The following is a 19,664-nucleotide window of genomic DNA, read 5'->3' on the forward strand; positions in this document are numbered from 1 at the left end:
TTTTATGTGGCCACAAGTTAGGCCCAAATAAACAGTTTATTATCCGACCTGCAGTCTGCTTCTTTCATCCACGTCGCGACCCCGTGACAATATGGTGGTTTTGGGACGTTAAACTCCACGTATAAGTCATGCTGAAAGTTTGGAATATCTGCGGTCGTAGAAAAAAGTATGTTAGGTGCAAAACACTTTGCGAGTGCGTGGGAAGGTCAAATATATAGACTGAAGTAAAAGAACTTGAAGTCGTCTTGGTTGAATGCATCAAGAACTCTGCGAGTTTTTTTTTATTGCACTCATACATTCTGTTTATTTTTGTGTTTACTACTTTATTATTGTCAATGGGATCTGCTTGTTCACCATAAAACTAAGGGCCTCACCTGTTTTGGCTTCGCGCATGTAATTTTTTTTTTTGGTTCCCTGTGTCAAGACAAAGTGTGCTAGTGGTAGAGTCCTCATTATCGATACAAAAGCGACATTCACCGCCTGCTGCTTTCACATTGCCTGCTGATGTAAGCACTGCTGCAGCCTTGTGTACCTTTCCAACACTGAGGCTTTCAGTGTGGCACGACATTCAGCATTGCTTTAAAAGCCACAGTCTCACAGTGAAATGAACGAAAGTGCAAATTCAAGGGCTCGTTTCCTTAGTTAGGCCTAATAACACTGAGAACTAACAGGAAATAATGGCAAGCAAAGTATAGGGTGCGTTGTAAGAAGTAATTGAAATGTATATATAACGAAATAAATGTGGATGAAAATATAACTTCATAGTTACATTATAATTACTTCGTACATCTCCTATACTTTGCCTGGCATCATTGTCTGTTAGTTCTCATTAATACAGTCTCGCAACAGTACTCCATGAAAATTTTCTGATTTAAACAATCTGTGCCCATATATCAAGTGCTGATTAGCACCATGAGAATGCTCATGCTACTTAATTTCCCCTTCTTAACACACTTGGGGTGAGTACTTCAGTTGTTTTGCCCATGACACTTCTGGTAAAGTTGACGGGGACAGCTGTATATTTTACAGAGCTTGAAGAGACATCTGCATAAAAAGGACAAATAATTAAATTAGCATAATCATAAAATGTAACGAAACGAGAGAGCTCGAACAGTAGAACAGAATTTTGTGTAAATATGCACACGAACGCTCGTTCTGTTATGTATTTATCCTCATTTTTAACTTGGGACTCCACCTTTTGCTCCATCAGGTTTAAGATTCTTGAATTAATTTTCAACTCGCAGTCGAGAAAACGTCAACTGCAAAGAGACAGCACATTATTGAGAACTAATAAACAAAGATGCAGTTGTCTGTTGGTTCTCAATAAAATTGTGACTAACAAATAAAGACAAGTCCTGAAATTTACACCTCTTTCGTTCATATAGAGACAGAATGTTTTATGCTGTTTCTAAATGAATACTGCGAAAACAAATGTGCAGAATATTATCGCTCCATGTAGTGCGACACCTCGACTATGCAATCTCTGCACCCGATAGCCCTCACTTGACGTGGGCTCTGAGGGCATGCTGGTAGCTGGTTTTTACTATACTTTTAGGTCCCAAGTGCAATAATTTTAACATAGAGCATTTGAAGCAGGCATTTAGTATTACAATCTATACAGCGTAGTTGGACGGGAACCCTTTTATAGGGGTGCGATTTTCACATCGATTATCATGCACGAAGGTTCCACGAATCGCGCGGACACGTATCACCAGAGACAGTGCCAAAAACAAAGTACTAATAATGAAGCTGTATATGCATGTCGGCAATAAAACAAACGAGGAAAGCTTTCGCTATTTTGAAGTACAATCAACGAAGCGCACGCGACTTTCTGCAAAAGCCATATGAAGTTTTGAATTCAAAGGGCCTTTTCGCGGATACATGAGCAGTTTATTGGGTGATTACTGAATCCAGGATACTTACTGTTTGCTGGGTTCATATTGATCTGGGTTGAGCCTCTTCTGTGAGTCAAGATTGAAGCAGGGTTATCACGCGCGGTATTCTTACATCAACGTGCTCGTGCGCCCGCGAGCTGGAAACGAGGTGAGCCAACGCGTCCGGCTTGACGCTTTGCGGCCGCCATTCGTGGCGCGCTGGAATTTCTGGTAAGGTGCGTATGGCTGTGGCCCTCGGTGTAGTTACTGTATATGCCACCTTTAGGTTGCATATAGAGGTAGCATATACAGTGACTCTATAGCCCTCGGTGCACCGTTACACCCCTAGCGGACTCCGCACAAACTGGGACAATGGAGAATGGAGAGACAAGGCTTAACCCTAAGGGGCCTCATCGCTAAATATATTACTATAATGGCGTTATGTGCAGCGTTAAGTTAACAATGCAGATGCAGATAAAGGGCCTTCAAACCAGGGAGAAGAAAAATGCAAACAGCTCTGATCAGGACTAAATAGTGTAATGCAGTTGTTGGAAGTAGTCAATTTAGGTAACTTGAAACACGCACCGTGCTATACACAATATCACTGAGTATCCTTCCTCTTTTCACTGCACTGAAAGTGTTTTCAAGAGTGGATTCATTGCTTGTTAATACTATTAGATAGCTTCAATCTAGCTCGACGCGTTAGTGGCTATGGCTAACATCTTTAGCTTACATTAAACATCAGAGCGCACATTGGCGGTGTCAACAAGGCTACTTGTACTCATGGAATGCACATCTTTCGTAGATCCTATAGTTAAATATTTATCCTCATTGATTGTGCGGTAAGAAAGCCGTGCAAACTGGTCGAGCTAGATTTATCAACGTATCGGGCTTGATAGTAGGCGCTCGATTGATTGATATGTGGGGTTTAACGTCCCAAAACCACCACATGATGAGAGACGCCGTAGTGGAGGGCTCCGGAAATTTCGACCACCTGGGGTTCTTTAATGTGCATCCCAATCTGAGCACACGGGCCTACAACATTTCGGCCTCCTTCGGAAATGCAGCCGCTGCAGCCGGGATTTGAAGCCGAGACCTGCGGGTCAATAGTAGGCGCTCAAAAATTATATTGCTGTTTGCGATGTGCATGCCAGATAACAAATTATGATCTATGAAAAAAAAAGGAGGGGGGATTGCAATGCTTCAGTTCAATGCATCATTTGTCACTAATCCTGAAAGAAGCGAAAGTGACGTTTTAAGAGCAACGATGAAAAGCAGTGGCCTGCCAGTTGTGGCAACATTGTGTACCTATGCTGGCAACAAAGCTATTTGTTCGGCCATACTGCCACGTAGTTTAGGCTAGCCAGCTATATTTGTTCCGCGTCGGCTATGGGCCATGCTATCGCTCCAGTGATTGCGCCATCGGTGGAACTATATTTCATTCACGTATCGTTAGCTTAAAGCGTCACAAGGTGACCCGCAACTAAACCATGCTAGAGCTAGAGTGCTAGCGTCTTTTCACCCCATACTCTCTATCATCTTTCTTTTTTCTTTCTTCTTCTCTGCGCGCGCACTCCACTTCTGCCCAACGTGCGCGCATCTGGCACGCCTTTCGCAAGCCCGGCATCGCCGTGGGGTCACACGCGTGGCTGCGCATGTTTACCGGCGCCTTGACGGTCGGCGCCAACGCTACCTGGTCCACCGTTCGCTTCCTGTGTGCTCCGGTATGTGCGCTTCTGAAATTCAAGCGAAAACGTCGCGGCCGGGACTACTTGCGCAGCGCCGCCGCGGAGGTGCGACGTCCGAACACGCGCCGGTAAGTGAGGCGCTCCCACAGCAGATGTCCGCCCCCTTACCCCTCTTATACCTATAGTGTGGTTTCGAGCTGCCGACGTCGCCTGCTAAGGCGCGGAATTCGGCACGCTGTCGTCGGCTGCGACTGACGCGACAGGCGTATATCTGCCGTGTAGTCCCGTTTTCCCGCGCTTCGATGCGTTTCATATCGAATGAGCGCCCGTGCACCTCGTGAGGCGCTCATGCACGCACCCGCGAGACTCGTTCTGTTCGTGACAGCTGTCGCTGTGATTGTGTGCTCTACTCTCGGCACGGCCTTTAATGATGGGTCGTAATAATGACACCTGAATCTTCACTGAGCGAAGCCCGACCGTCGCTGCACGGGCCGTCGCCCATTTGCGGTAACCGTGCGCGCTCTGCGCTGCACCGAATCATTACCAGGTAGCCCGTTAAGGCGACCAATTATCGTTCCCGATCGTCAGCGACACAGATGCGTTCTCACCGGTGATCGTCTTCCTTCGGGGAAAAAATGCTTATGCTCCTCTGTGGCTGCTAAGTGCGCACATAATAATAATAATTCTAATAATAATAATAATAATAATAATAATAAAAGTGAGAAAACTGATAATGAGCAGTAAACGCAGCTGGACAAGATGCTAAGTATAACAAAAAAAACGTCATTGAAACATTGGAACACGTGGAAAACAGAAATACTTTTTAAAATCTCGTTTAGGTTACGACTACAGGGATTTGTTCAAAGGCTTCTTAGTTTAAGATTCAAGGCAAGTTACGATTAAACATTTGATGTGTTCGTAGTGTTGCGCCCAAGGTTTTCCGCCGTGTCACCTCTGACGTCAAATGTGTCGTTAAGGTTGCGTCAGACCCGGACTCTTTTTGGGAGCGTGGTTAGTTTACGGGTTGAGCGAATGATGCTCAACCCGCGGACCTTTTTTATAAAAAAAAGCACAAATGTTTTCACCAGTAATACGTTTACATTTTCTGCTTTATGTGTTCTTATACTAAATGATTAAAATGCTTCGGGATCTAATGATGCAAAAATATTGCCAAAATGCTGTGGCAATATTGGGAAAAACGGCAATGTTAACTCATATTGGAGCTTAATTTTCTCAGTGTAGCGGTTCAAGTGAAAATATGGCTACTGAATAATATACTTTGTCAGTAAGGTAAGGATAAATTTTCAAAGGAGTAGTTTTTTGTTTTAAGGGATAAAAAACATTTTCCAGCTGAAGAACCGCAAGTTAGTCAGCAGTCTGCCTTTGCCTTACCTTCAATGCATAGCACATCAGCGCCAGGTTTAAGCGTGGGCTTCTCGGCGTTGAATAGTGCATGCCATACATCACTGGTTTTAGTAAAACTGCTCTATAGAACGTCTATATGGGACAGTACTTAGTGCTTTCTTTATGGAACAGTATATCTTCTCCCTTGGACCATCAAAGGGCCGGTTATATTGAATCGCTCATTAGCCCGAAGGAACAGAATTATAACTCAGTATTGAGCCGTTGTGTTTGGCTTCAAATAATTAGTACACACGGTCCTAATAATAATTAACGACATACTTAAAGTATTTTCTACCTAAGCTGTTTTTAGGATGCTTTAGGTGTAGGCCGATGCGTGAGCGCATACCACTCGTGTGCATGGTGAAATGACGTATTCTAGACACGTTAGAGATGGTTCGTTATTGTTGTCATAAATAATACTTCAATCGATATTTCCGGAGGTATTTTAAAACTTTCGTCCTAATCATTGTTAATGGTGTGAAGGGTCTGAAAATGTGTCAAGCATAGTACACAGCCAATACTTCCTGTTATGCTGTATCAGAGAGCCCGGAAAGGCGTGGTGCGAGTGTTAAAACATGCCATTCTAGCCTTTCAGTGGCACTGCATTGCTGTTAAAGGGCCTTTTATTGATACGTGGCGTTTAACGTCTCGAAACAACCATATGATTATGAGAGACGCCGCAGTGGAGGACTCCGGAAATTTCGACCACCTGGGGTTCTTTAACGTGCACCCGAATCTGAGCACACGGGCCTACAGCATTTCTTCCTCCATCGGAAATGCAGCCGCCGCAGCCGGGATTCTATCCCGCGACCTGCGGGTCCGCAGCCGAGTACCTTAGCCACTAGACCACAGCGACGGGGCTTGAAGGGCCCTTAAACAACTCCCAAGAGTGAAAAAAAAAAAAAAAGAGCGCGTCATTGTATTCTTCTTCCCAATGCAATCACATAGCCGTTCTGCCTTTTCTCGCATCGCTATCGTGTGATATAAATTGGCTTTAATTCGTTTTCTGCGTTTGCGACTGCACATGCAGAGATAGCAACAAGCAGTAGATAGGCGTGAAATCCTGACTGGCTCAACGCTTATATAGCGCTGAGATTCCACGTGTTCTATGAAGAAATAAGAGGAGGAGATATCGCTAGTAGGAATTCCAGTGAATGCGAGAAAAGAACTGCTGTTTTGCCTATAGACGGTTTCAAGACTGCATGCGTTGCACCCCGAAAAACGTCCGGTCACCTTATTAGCGAGCTCCTACTGTCAAATTAAAAGCACGTGTTTTCAAGCTTTTTCCAAGAAGAAAACAGTCTCTCTTCAGTTTTTCAGATAAAAGAAACGTGCGTAAAGTTTAAGAAAATCTCTTACAATTTTTATGCAGTTCAAAATGACCTTTATTCGAATATAATTTGTCAAATAAGGAAGCAAAGAAAATCATCAGGCTATTTTCTAGAGCTCTTCTTGTCCACCGATGCTATTAAGGCACATCGGTGGACGGAACCGGATATCATCAAGGGTCTGCGTTTGTAAACAGTGAAAGGGTCTATAGAATTTGGCATGGGTGATTGATATGTGGGGTTTAACGTCCCAAAACGACTATATGATTATGAGAGACGCCGTAGTGGAGGGCTCCGGAAATCTCGACCACCTGGGGTTCTTTAACGTGCACCCAAATCAGAGCACACCGGCCTACAGCGTTCCCGCCTCCATCGGAAATGCAGCCGCCGCAGCCGGGATTTGAACCCGCGACCTGCGGGTCAGCAGCCGAGTACATTAGCCACTTGACCACCACGGCGGAGCAATTCGGCATGGTTGAGGGGCCACTTTAAGATATTGAAACTGTCAGACATTACGTCACCTGAATTTAAAGCGCAAAAGAAAACTGAGGAAATGCGCAGATGCCCCACCGCGGTGGTCTATAGTGGCTAAGGTATTCGGCTGCTGACCCGCAACTCGCGGGATCGAATCCCGGCTGCGGCGGCTGCATTTTCGATGGAGGCGGGAACGCTGTAGGCTCGTCTGTTCAGATTTGGGTGCACGTTAAAGAACCCCAGGTGGTCAAAATTCCCGCCCCCCCCCCTTACGGCGTCTCTCATAATCATATGGTGGTTTTGGGACGTTAAATCTCACATATAAATCAATCAAACGCGCAAATGGCACATATTTGCAATACGAATCCTTAACTTATTAACCAGCCAGCATAGAGCTGCGTATTACGACGACAGGTGTGTGGCAGGCATGTGACAGATTTCAGTGTGAAGCATCCTTCAGCCGCCAAAGTGGACACTGAGAAGAAAGCGGAAATTTTATTCTACATTCGGACGTGTCGATATGCACGAAACTACTTGATCGACCTTGCGGGAACGTGTCACAGCCCCAAGGTAAGGGTCACGCAGTGCATTTCGGTGATGATCCAACGTTCTGTCGTCATCGTCAGCTGTACAAGTGCATGCTCCCCTTTAATATGCATACGCGACGCTGATAACGAGCCGAGAATCTCAGCAGGCTCTCTAGGGCGAGTTCAAGTGGTAGAGTATTTTAGTTCACCATGAGCGTCTGTGACTTCTGTAATTATTGAGGAAAATAAAAAGGCTGTCGAGAAGATACTCTGATCATTTACTTCAGCAAAACCAGCTGCTGGTTCTTTAGTGTTTTTCCGGGTCTTGAAGAAAGCGGGCGAAATGAAAGTCGGACAGTTTGATTAAGTTTCTGCCTCCTGGCAATCATTACCGTGCGCAACTATCGTGTTCATACGAGAGAAACTCCCAGTTGACAAAAATTTACGTTATAAATACGTATGCGAATATTATAGGATTGTCGCGTTACGTTACAAGCGTTAAGCGCTAGCCGCAGTAAAACTTTGCACTTGTCTAAAAATGTGATCATGTCTGCTGCCATGATAAGATATTTAAGATAAGATTTTTTTAGCCAGTTCCACCTCAAGTGAAACTGAGCTGAGGAAGGAGGGTAGGACAAACATTTTAACACATTTACATTTTAATACAGGCGAAGATGGCTAGTCGGCTAGAAGCTCCTTGGCGGCTGCCATTGCCCGCTTCGTGGCCCAGACCTGCTCGTGAGGATCGGAGCTGTGCAGTTGTGGCCTCCCACTGCTGCGTCGTAGCGATTTGCGAGCAAAACGCAGGTATTTGGTATTTGCAAACATGGGCGGAATTAATTCTGGCACTGCAAAGCAGGATTCGGTAATCGTTTATGATGTATCTTCCAAAATGTTCCACAATTAGACGGTGGCCATTAAAGTGCAATGAGGAGCTCTGCGTCATGAGCGCAAATAGTTGCTGTTGAACAGTTTAGGCACTAATACGTGGTTGCTGTATGCTAGTTTTACAGCGATACCTTGCACTAACAGGGTAAAAATACATAGGAGTTCATAAATTCACCATACTTTACAAACACCAAGGCCTCGGGTCCTATATGTAAGACATGGTGCCTTTTTTATATATACTGATGGGCTGCTCAAAAATTATTTCCGTTTGGCCTATTTTCTTAAAGGAATTTGTCTTTTTTTTTAGTTCGTGTTACAGTCGGGAATTTCCCCATTTGGATTAAACGCAAGACACACTTAGGCGTGCTTGTGCATTGTGTGTAACGTGCCGCTGCATGAAAACTGCTTCGTACCATTTCAAAAGAAGATATAAGCTGTCGCAAGAGGCCAGAGGGACATATGGGTTCTACTTTATGAAAGGGGATAAGTGTACTGCGGGACATACGGGTCTCACTTTTTACTCCGCTGTAAAGCACTTCTCCACTTTCGGATTGACTTTCTCGGAAACACGAAGGAATGAATACATCACGAAAAATTTTTTTAACTTGATATATATTTGTTCCCTCATTGTGTCCACCAGAGGGTCAAGTTTCAGTGAAGTTAAGTCCAGTTTTGGTTTCTGTATGTGGGAGCAAAAGAAAAAAAAAGGAATGAAGGCAGTATTACACCAGTGGTGGAAAACCTAAAGGAAGCGCGAAGCTAGGCAGCCTTCTCTGTCTCTCTTTCTTTCCTCCTCTCTGCATTTCTTTCGCCCTTTCCAGTTTTTCTGTCCCTTTTATCTTTTTATTTTTTAAATTTTACTTCCAGTATTTTCTTCTCTTTTTCTCTCTCTCCTTTTATTTCGCGTCTGCTTCTTTTTTTTTTCCTGTTTTTATAGGTGGTTTTAGAATAGTTGATTGGCAGGCTAGTATAGATTCATCATGACAACTTGGCAGCGCCAACAAATGGCACAAAGTGAGGGCGGGACACAAACGAGCGAAGACTGAAACACCGTTTTAATCGCAGAAGAAATATCTACAAGAAAACACGAGGACAAAGAGGTCACCCCTGACACAAACCAAAGAGGTTTTCGCCCTCCGTTTCACTTTTAGGTCGAGAGATTTCGCTTCTGAGCGACACTTGATTTCGGTTCATCTTTCTTCCTCCCGTAACCCTTTTTCCCAGGCTTGTGTTTTCTTATATATATTTCTTTTACAATTAAACTTAAGTTTCAAAGTTTCAGTTGATAGCTTGCTTGTATCCTGCTCTTAATTTGTCCCGTTTGTTTGCTCTGCCAAGTTGTCATAATGTGTACGTGGTTTTCACCTGCTTTACGCCAGGCGACGACTGAATACAATTTTACGGCCCAATGAAGGGCTCCGCACTTAATATCATCACCAAGGCGCTCGAAAAAAAAAAGAGTGAGAACACTTAGCGCGAGTGTGCGCTTAATACAGTTGGTTATGCTACGCGTGTTTTGACCTGTGTTACGCCAAACGCTGACAGCATGTGACAGCATAACGAAGACCAGGGCCTCTAAAATGATCCACACTAAAAAAAAAAAACAGCCAGCTGTACTCTATCAAAAGTTCACGTGTATAACATATATGCCACAAACTACGTTAAGGTTGACCCGTGTGCGAGCTTGTAATTACCAGCATGCATTCACTTGTTCGAGAACCCTATTTCAGAGGCAAGACTCGGGATGCAAGTCGACGAAAAATAACGATAAAAACAAGACGGTCAAGTTTGGAGGCTCGTTTTGCATTCAGTGCACACAACACAGCCGCCCCGACTCAGCAAAGTAGGGGCCTATGTTTCGACTGCACGCTTCAAATTCGGAAATTGAGTTACGTGCGATGTGCGGAGGGATGACACATGTCTGCTGGAGTGTCGTCTCAATGCTTTCGCATCAGGCACACGTCTCGTGTGGGGCCTTTTACGGCGGGTCTCGGATGCAAAGCCGTGCCGAGTTTCTTGCACGGTATCTCGGGGTTCATTTTCTGCCAGTGTAAGATGATCAGATTTGTATGCAAACCAGAGGAAAAAGGTTGTGAACGTGGCCGTGTATACAGCGTTCTGCGTTCGCCGGCGTGTTGAGACAAGTCTAATGTTTCCTCGGGAATGCAATGGGTGCAGCGCAACGTTCTTATGCGTGCTTGCCCTTCTTAGAAGGAACTTTTTGTCTTTAAACTTCATGTTTCCGCGCAGAAGCACTAAAGCTCGTTGTTTTTGGTGCAGCTGATGTTATCCCTTTCGAGAGAAGTGAGAGTGCAAGAGTGTTTATTGTGTTCAGATGTAACATAAACGCGCTCTATTTCCTGTGCCGGAGCTGGCCTATACGTTCTCAGGCTTACATCCGCCTAATACGAACTTGTTCTATGCTCACGAAAAAGACACCATCTTTTTTTTTCGTGAGCTTTTCCGTGTCTGGGGACCGGATGCATCGAAGCACATGGCTGATGGTGTCTCTAGCACTGTGCGAATATAACGAGTGTTGCGCAGTAAAAAATAACAAAAAGAAAACAATTGTTCATACGTATGTTGACATTCCCCGAGTACCAAGCCGCGTCAGATATCGAGAGATATATATCATAAATGCTGGTAATCGATCTAGTACTCCAGGTGGCGTTATCAAACGCTACAGATCCTAGTCGGGAAAAGCGCAACTCATACGAACTATACTTCGTTTCACACGTCAGGTGCGAGGCTGTGAAGGCTATAGCGAGACTTCTCGCCGAAGATGCCTTCGCGCCGTGAAATAGCGCAGTGATTTTACCACGAGCAATATGATTTATTTTTGTCTTTAGGCTGAGTGATAAATGAAGATGCTTTGTGCGACAAATTTAATCAAGGCCCGTTATATCGTTGTCAGTATGTGGTTGTGGGCCACTAAGGCGTCTTTTTGTTTTCCACGCATTTTCGGTGTTTCATTTGCAGCCCGTCGCGAATCATCGCGCGGGTTCATACTCGGCTCGCACGAGCATTTACAACGACGAAATTCAAGTGCGAGACGCGTCTACTCACACATATTTGTGGGAAAACGTCTTGGATAGCTTCCACAGCATTGTACCTGACGTATGAAACAGAGCATACTAAGCATAGTGACTTTCCTGGGCCTTTGGAACAAGGGTATAAGAGAACAAGACTCACGATACCCAATTGAGCACCCTCGAATTAACTAGCATCCCTGAAAAAAAAATCAAAAGCACTCGAGTGACCAAAGTAGTCATTGCGTATTCCCCAATACAGTGCACGTTGCTTCCAATCAGCCCTCGTGGATACAGCAAGTTTTAAGCCCTATTATGCAGGCGACTGTACTGCTTGCCCTTCGATTCCTAAACATTGAAGGCGTCACTAACGAATGCGAACGCTGGCACTTCGCGATCATCGTAATGAGGCCGATGACACCGCCTGAATGACTTAGGACGCCGAAAGTGTGCTGACAAGACCAGCGCTCAAGTGACCGGATCTTGCCATTGCTGTGGCTTTCTCGGCGGGAGCACTATAGCGAGTTGGATTCAAGGAGTCTGACAAGCCCAAGCGAAAGTAGTCGGAGCGTCTTTTTAAAAGCGGAGCTTTTTAGGCTTTTTGTTGCGCCTGCGGTAGTGTGAATCAGTGATGAATCAGTGTCATGATAATGATGAATCAGTGTGCGTTCGCTTCGTTCCCTTCTGCTTCGCTGCCACAAATTTGTTCCGCTGCGGAATAAAGTAAGCATGGCGGTCGAGTTTGTTACGCGACTAAAAATAACGTAACATCCCGTAACATTTGGTCACGTGACTAAAATCGCGTCACATCACATTTGAACTATTTGCCACAGAAATAAATAAATTTGTGTGGCAAAAATTACGCGACATCATCAAACAACACTCTAGTTCCTATAATCACGTAATAACACGTAATAGCTAGTTATGTGACCCAAAATCACTTAAAATCAAGCAGAATCTAGTCACCTTTTTTAAAACCTCTTCGCTGTCGAGAGTGCGCAATTGCAATGAAATCTAGAGACGTTCGTTGGGGACGCCATATTTCTCCATTGTTGCGAGAATTTAGTTTTTGAGGACTTTTGTTATTGAGGGGATTAATTGCAGATTGATTACAACATACATTTTTCTCATTAGTCATGCTGGTGACAAACTGCGACACTAAGCTGAGTATCTTAAAAAACAAAATGTCTAATTTTGGTGGAGCAATTATTTATTTATTTATTTACAGAGTACCTACATCGCCATATAGGCATTACGTAGGGAGGGGGAACAAAAAAAAACAATCTGTACAAATGAATTTGTAGCAAAATACATAAACGCACATAAAAATACTGTCAAATTTATCAGAACATAATAATGAATCCCAAATACATTTTCATACACACAGAACATGCACAATGCAAGAAGAACTTCACAGCATAGACAAAAATTAATCATTATTTGTTATACTAACCAACTCGTCACTTAAGCTGTTCCACTTTCTTATTGTTTTTGGAAAGAATAAGTAGAAAAAAGTACTACATCTGCCTTTGAAGGTATATATCTTTTTGCTATTGTCACAGCGAATGGATGTGTAGGGTGGTTGAACAAGGTAGCTATGGTGAGAATTATATGTGAATACGGATATATTTTTCTCTGGCAATACACGCGGGGGCATGATTGGACGTATGTCTACAAAATTGATAAATTTGTGCATTTATCTTGGTGAATTGTTTGCAGGGGACTCTAATAGCGCACATGTGAAATAAATTTACAGAAATAAAGTGGGTTGTAGATCATGCGGCGGGGCTCGATCGCGACCGTGGCAGTCGCATTTAGTTGGTGGTTCAAATATAGATTCCCGAGTACCGTGCGATGGCAGTGTACAATAAAGGGGCCCGGCAAAACTTTTCCGAGTTTCTTGAAACAGCCTCACTATTAGCGCACGACGCTTCATAAATCACATGGCACAAAAAATTTTAGAAACCGATTAGTACGAGTGGTGTTACATGAATTTGTCGCACGTTGCAAGCGTTTTCACGCAAGGGAGGGGGATGACAAGGGGGAAAGAAGGCGCGAATAATCATTAGCGCGTGTCATAACCTTCAGCACTTCCTTTCCTTTTTCTTCGAACGCATGGTTTACTTTTAAGTGGGATCACGCGAGAAAGAATAGAATGTTTATTTGGTGGAAAGATCGGTGAGTGGGATCATTAGTCCAGGATCCTATTGGCGCGGACTGCTTTCCTCGCACCTTTTACAACTCTTGGTCCTTCGGATCCGAGCTGAACAGATCTGCCTGCCACCCTTTATTGTTGTGTTGTATCCTGGATTGCAATGGTGAATTATGTGGGCATTCCTATACCATGCGTGTGCTACAGGGTGGCTGTTTTATTGGCGCCGAATCTGCTGTGGTGCAGTGCGTGCGTTTCGAGACAGTATGTATGGATTGGGGCAGGACAGGGTCTGCAGGCGACGCCACGCTGTAGGCCTGCGATTCGTTACTGAGGTTTGACCCTGGGCGCAGAAGTTCCCGCCTTTAGAGCCTTTGGTGTTGCAGATTTTCTGTATACGTGAGAAGCAGGTCCATACGCAGAACCGAGGGTGGGTGCGATGTGCCGGGGTCGGAGGTCCGGACCAGTAAATCTTATAGGCCGAGGCATGGGCGAGCTCATGGCCTCCAACTCCGCAGCGCTCGCACATGTGGCGGCATCCCATGGCGGGCACGGTAACTATGCAGTTCGCAATGCTGAAATCAATCAATTGACTGCGATGAGTTTGGGTAAATGGCATCATTTGTAGATAAAAGAGGGAGCGACTTCGGTGCTGTCTTTGAAAATAATTGCAAATTCCAAGGTGCGTGCTGCGTCATAATGTTTGGCTCGCGTGATCTCGGGAGCCTTGACTATACCAATTGGCAGCAATTTTCTGACCATGCTCGAGAAGCGTTACAGAGACCCCTATAATGAACGCCCTATGAAAGAAATTTCCGGAGCCCCTCACTACGGCTTTTCGAGGCTTGTGTAGCTCCGCAGTGGTACAGTGCTTCTGCTGCGCTACATTTAACCCGGCGGTCACGGGATCGAATCCCGTCCGTGGCACCCGCTTTTCGACGGAGACGAAATACTTGAATTTGTGCATAAATGTTAATGAGCCCCCGGTGAGCGAATGTTCCGGAGCCCTCCACGGCGGCGTCCCCCATAATCATATCGTCGTTTTGAGATGTGAAACCTCAATCATTGTTATTAATGAACGAATGGACCGCAGATTTACGAGCACATGTTTTAAAAGAAAAAAAATACAAACAAAAAACAGAAAAACTGAGAAGCCGCGCGTTTGTTCTGGCCGCTTCAAGGGCAACCTGAGTCAGTATATATCCGTAAATAATTCGCTTTCTCATTTCTTCGCTCTCCGTGTTCGCTTTTGCTTTTTCGATGTTCGTCTTTTTCGCAGCTGCGTACGCTATCGAAGGGAGTCGTCCTGTGCGCCATTTTTCTTTCTCCCGCTCCTTGCGACGCTGGTCGCTGTATAGCCTGGACAGGAGCGGTCGCGTGACTATGGTTTGAACGTACCGGCTAACCAGTGCATCATGGCAGAATAATGACGCGTGGTAACGTAGCAACTGTTGTACGCGTACGTAAGGCTGAACTTGCCTAATAAAAAAAATTGCAGAGTTTCGGCTCGCTGTTTACTCGTCAAATAGCTTAAAACGTTTCAAAAACCAGGACACTTAACTTTGATCAACCGTTATAATAGTTGGTGGTTCTACTTCCTTATACACACCATTTATAGGTGTGCTAAATATTTAGCACGAGGGTGCTGTTTACACTTGGTGCTAAATATTTATCGCACTTCACAGAAGCATAAGATTGACGGAAATGTACTCCATACACTAAAATCGTTTATAACTGCCTAAACGCATGACCAAGATTTACGGAATAAAGCGCATTTTATTCCTTATAGTCGGAGAATCGTTATCCATTACTAAAATTCCAGGTAAACACAACCATTATTCGTGACAGGTTTCTGTCCTTGCGGTGCCTTTGCGAAAGATTTGCTGAATCTGCTGCTAGAAGTCAACAATTTTCGGAGTTGTACGATAAGCTTCCCCTCCGGGCCGCTGCCAGATCGAGAAGTTGTAGGGCGTCAACAGCTTTTGCAGGTCATTTTAGGGGCCCACAATATGTCACCGAGAAATGTGTCCGGAATAACGCATGGATGCACGACTTTAGAGGAAACCACGTTACTGATGCCCGTAACGACATAATGAAATATATAAAAATTATCCAATGGCAAGAAAAAAATTCTTTTCGTGTTTTTAAAATTGCTGAAGTGCGATAAAGGTTAGAAATAATTCTTAATAGGGGATTACTATCCGTTCGCTCTGTATACACTGTAACGCCTTGTTCTTATGACGGTTATTTACGGCCATTATTAATACGAGGCAGTAAGGAGGCCAAAAGCCGTGCAGTGGTTGTAGCCCAGCGCACTAAAAAAACAAAGATTGTAGCGCCCACACCCATGTCCCCTTTCCCTCATCTCTCGCGCCCCTCACCCATTTCTCCAAGCACCAAACGTTCAAGTTCGTGGACACACATGCACGGGTGCGTGTAAAAGCGCCTGAATGACTCTTGTGTTTTCACATACAGCGGCAGTGCCTTTACATGAGAACATCTCGATACATCAGTTTGTGAGACTTTTTATTGTGGCTTATATGGGAATATGCAAGTTTTTTTTTTTGGAGGGGTACCCTATTGAATTGGTTTTACGCTCATTTTTTTCTGTCATATGCACGCTTATTTCGGGTGAGAGGTGGGCAGCTGGACGTCTTAGTTAGCATTAGCCTGATCTTGGTGATATATAAAGTTTGTCCTTGATTTCTTTTCAAACTTCAGGCTACATTTCAGCATTGAAGCTTAGACGTCTTAGAAACCTATTTTAAAAAAAGCGCGAAAGTATACGAAGACAATGCTGAAAAAACACGTGTGTGCGTTAGTTTTACTTGTCCGTATTTGTTGTGATGTATCTATTTTGTTCTGACTACGCGCAGAATAACGTACGCAGCGTATATGCTCCCATATCTCGAATATTCCACGGTGAGCTCCTGCTGCCTGTTAGACAATTTTTCTGCGCGTGCGTTGAGATAGGAATTTTCTATGATGTCTTTGGAGTATAGACAATGCCTTAGTACAAGGAGTGGGTCGAAGGAAAGAGTCTCTGTTTTGAGGGCTTAGTCACGAGGAATTCGGCGTTGCACCGTTAAAGACATTTGAAGACCTTCCGGCCCAGGGACGGTCACTCGATTTATAATGTTGCAAGCGATTAGGATCCCGAATAATTACGAATATTTAGCGCTGTTGATGTCTCATCGACTGAGGAGGCTAATGGAAGATTTTTTGCGCTGATAAGAAAGGCACGGGTAACATTATCAAGCCATACTGGAGCAAAAAATTAGCGAAGAAGTCTTCGATTGCAACTAGACGTGTATGAATAAACAGGATGGTTATAACCTCAAACAGTTCAGTGTTTTAGAAATGGAGGCTTACCGTGGCATAAACACGGCAAAGCCGTTCCTTTGTTCCCAGAACGTAGCAGATTTAGTTTAGAAGACCTGTATTAGCCATTCTCATCATCCCATCATGTTACCGTACTCATTGATGATCGCGTGGGGATATAATGACATTGGATCGCGGTACACGTACACGAAAAACGGTAAGGTATTACCAGCACTGCTGGAAGACTCTAATAAACATTATCTCTAACATCGTTTGCTTGCTTGGATTCTCGCCTCGTCGTGGTGGTCTAGTGGCTAAGGTACTCGGCTGCTGACCCGCAGGTCGCGGGATCGAATCCCGGCTGCGGCGGCTGCATTTCCGATGGAGGAAGAAATGCTGTAGGCCCGTGTGCTCAGATTCGGGTGCACGTTAAAGAACCCCAGGTGGTCGAAATTTCCGGAGTCCTCCACTGCGGCGTCTCTCATAATCATATGGTGGTTTCGAGACGTTAAACGCCACATATCAATAAATCAATTGCTTGGATTCTCATCGTGAATACCTGATATCGCTTGGCTTTATTGCGTTTTATGTTATAATCAGAGATTTTTATACACTGAAACATGAATGAGCAGTAACATTGCTGACGTGGGTGGTTTATCCATAAAGATAGCGGATAAAAAAAACTGTGCCAGAAAAGTAAAGATGAGACAAAAGGATAATTAGACAGGAAAAACTCTTGTCCCGTTCTTCGTTTTTTTTTCATTGTTTGAAAATGTTTTGTCCATAGCTGTTTGTTTATTCATTATTGATGGCTAGAATTTCTAGCATGATGCTGGGGACCCATTTGGCTCTCTCCACCGTGAAGAAGCAAGTGGCGATGCGTGCACCGGGGTTGTCGTGGTAAAATTTACAGGGCGATCCTGATAAAATTAAAAGCAGGACACCGACCATGAGAAGGAATACGAGAAAATATGTTTCGTCTTCATGTCGCTTTTTGACCAGACGGGATTCTGTCAAGACCTCGACTTCCCAAGGTGACGCTCTTTTTGGTTAGCGTTGTCTTTAAAATGCTGGCGCCACCCTTCACGACCAATCAAACGCTCAGCCTTAGTTTATATTTTGTCTTTTACTTCCGGTTCGGAATCGCACTTTAGTTTTGTCGTTGCAGAGAAACGAGCATCACGTAAAGAAAACACAAACAAACAAGTAAACTAGCTAACGGGCTCGAAGAAAAAATGAAACTAACCAGAACCCACGCGTGAAGCGCAATAAAGAAAACGGCAGTGGAGGCGTTTCTGCCACGTCGCCTTTAGAAAAAAAATAATGCAGAAAGAAAACAGAACCTAGAGAAGTAATCGAATAAGCCTGTCTGACTAGAGCGTTGATCCTTGTGGGATTCCCGATGACCGAGATTTCGGACAAGTTAAGGACTTAAGAGCGTATAGGCTTCGCAAAGTCCTGACGACCCGATTGCCTTTTGCGCACCGCACGCTCGAGGTAGCCGTGGGACGCGCGCTAAGCCCGGTTAGTGGTGTCGTGTACGCGGTTACTCCATTGCCCTCGTCTTGCCGCCTGACCACAGACGTCAATTGTCTGTGATCCGCCATGGCCGTTGCGAGAGTGGAGCTGCGGCTGCAGTGTTCAAAGCATTTGCCGGGCTGCGACGATGAAGGCTGGCACGCGTGACCGTTTTTTTTCTTCCGCTTCTTCGAGGAGCTGATTTGTCTTGCATGAATTTACGCAAATGCCTAACTCAGGCGGCTTCTAAATCTCCCCAAAATGAGCGTCATAGAACGCCGAAACGTCGTGGATGTATGCATGAGTAAAGAATCTGGGATTGGGTTGTTGCCAGTTAGCTCGTCGCTTCTGAATACGCGTCAGCGTATATACGCTGACATGCAGAGATATGAATGTAATTGGCTGGGCACTTTTGCGCTCGCCACTCTAAGTTCGTCCTAAAATTTGCTTCGCACCCCGTTCGCGTTGCCCGAGAATGGGCAAACACGAGGAAAGAAAGAGATGAAAACTACAAAGGAAATGAAGGACTTAGTGCGCGCGCCGTCTGTCGAGTCGGCGTATGCATGAAGTCGCCGTGCATTATGAAGTGCGCTCATGCACGAGAGGCGGTTCTCAACCGGGCCCGGGGCGAGAAAACCGAGATTACGTCGAACGCAGCGAGTTCCGTCGTCGCCACCGCGAAAATCCTTCGTCGCTTCTTCGCGCGCCGAACGAGCCGTGGGCGCGCGCGTACGTGGCCTTTACGAGATTTCTTACAATGATGTCATCTGCGGCGGACGGAAACGGCAGCATTGGCCGCATTAGCGTTTCAGATGGGACAAGCTCACCAGTTCTCGCCCGCTTTACCCGAATTTATGTGTTTACACGGCGCGCAGAAATCGAATCAAAAACACATCAATGGTGGAAGGCGCTTCTCAGTTTACATATACGCTCCGGTGATTCTTTATTTAGTTGCTTCATTCTCGCGCCGGCTGCAATCCAGCGAGATTTGCATGATGAAAACCAATTTTATTCTGTGATATCATTTTGCAGCACTGCCTGCTCAGCAAGCACTCGAGTGATTTTACTTTCCCTCTTCTCCTGTTTTTGCTTATTCAGTTCTGTTAAGTGAAAAAAAAAAAGACGTCAAATGGTGGTGTTTTGCGACACATTTCGACCTTGGAACGAGTCCGGCAGCAAGCGCTGTCCTATTGCATCCTCAAGGCCGCAATAATGTGGAGCTCCTTTTTTTTTGTGGCAGAAACTGTCGGACTATTACGCAGTAGTATATGTCGGTCGTGTGTGTATGTATACGATCGAACTCGCATAAGGTTTCAGACCGTAATAAAATTCGGCCCAAAGTCGCTCAGCAACGCAAAATTGGGTTTCGTGTCCACGTTTTTTTTTGTTTCCGCTTTCTTCATAAATTTCGTTGAATCAGATAACACTCGAACGCCTATACTGCGGGACGCCGAGCACGGG

The 19,664-nt window shown here is 44.8% G+C and overlaps 1 protein-coding gene across 2 annotated transcripts in view; it reads left to right on the forward strand.

The window, feature by feature from the left end:
- The first annotated feature begins 3,076 nt into the window (after window positions 1-3,076).
- Window positions 3,077-19,664, forward strand: part of LOC142775075 (uncharacterized) — a 600,362-nt gene continuing 583,774 nt past the window's right edge. The window contains exons 1-2 of one of the 2 annotated variants that reach the window (XM_075876396.1): window positions 3,077-3,690; window positions 7,964-8,102. In XM_075876396.1, coding sequence (XP_075732511.1) covers window positions 3,601-3,690; window positions 7,964-8,102 — 229 coding nt within the window. In that variant the 5' untranslated portion in view covers window positions 3,077-3,600. The remainder of the gene's footprint in view (window positions 3,691-7,963; window positions 8,103-19,664) is intronic. The other variant, XM_075876395.1, reaches the window with a different exon arrangement.

Source organism: Rhipicephalus microplus, chromosome X, assembly GCF_043290135.1.
Source record: "Rhipicephalus microplus isolate Deutch F79 chromosome X, USDA_Rmic, whole genome shotgun sequence".
NCBI classification, from domain to species: domain Eukaryota; kingdom Metazoa; phylum Arthropoda; class Arachnida; order Ixodida; family Ixodidae; genus Rhipicephalus; species Rhipicephalus microplus.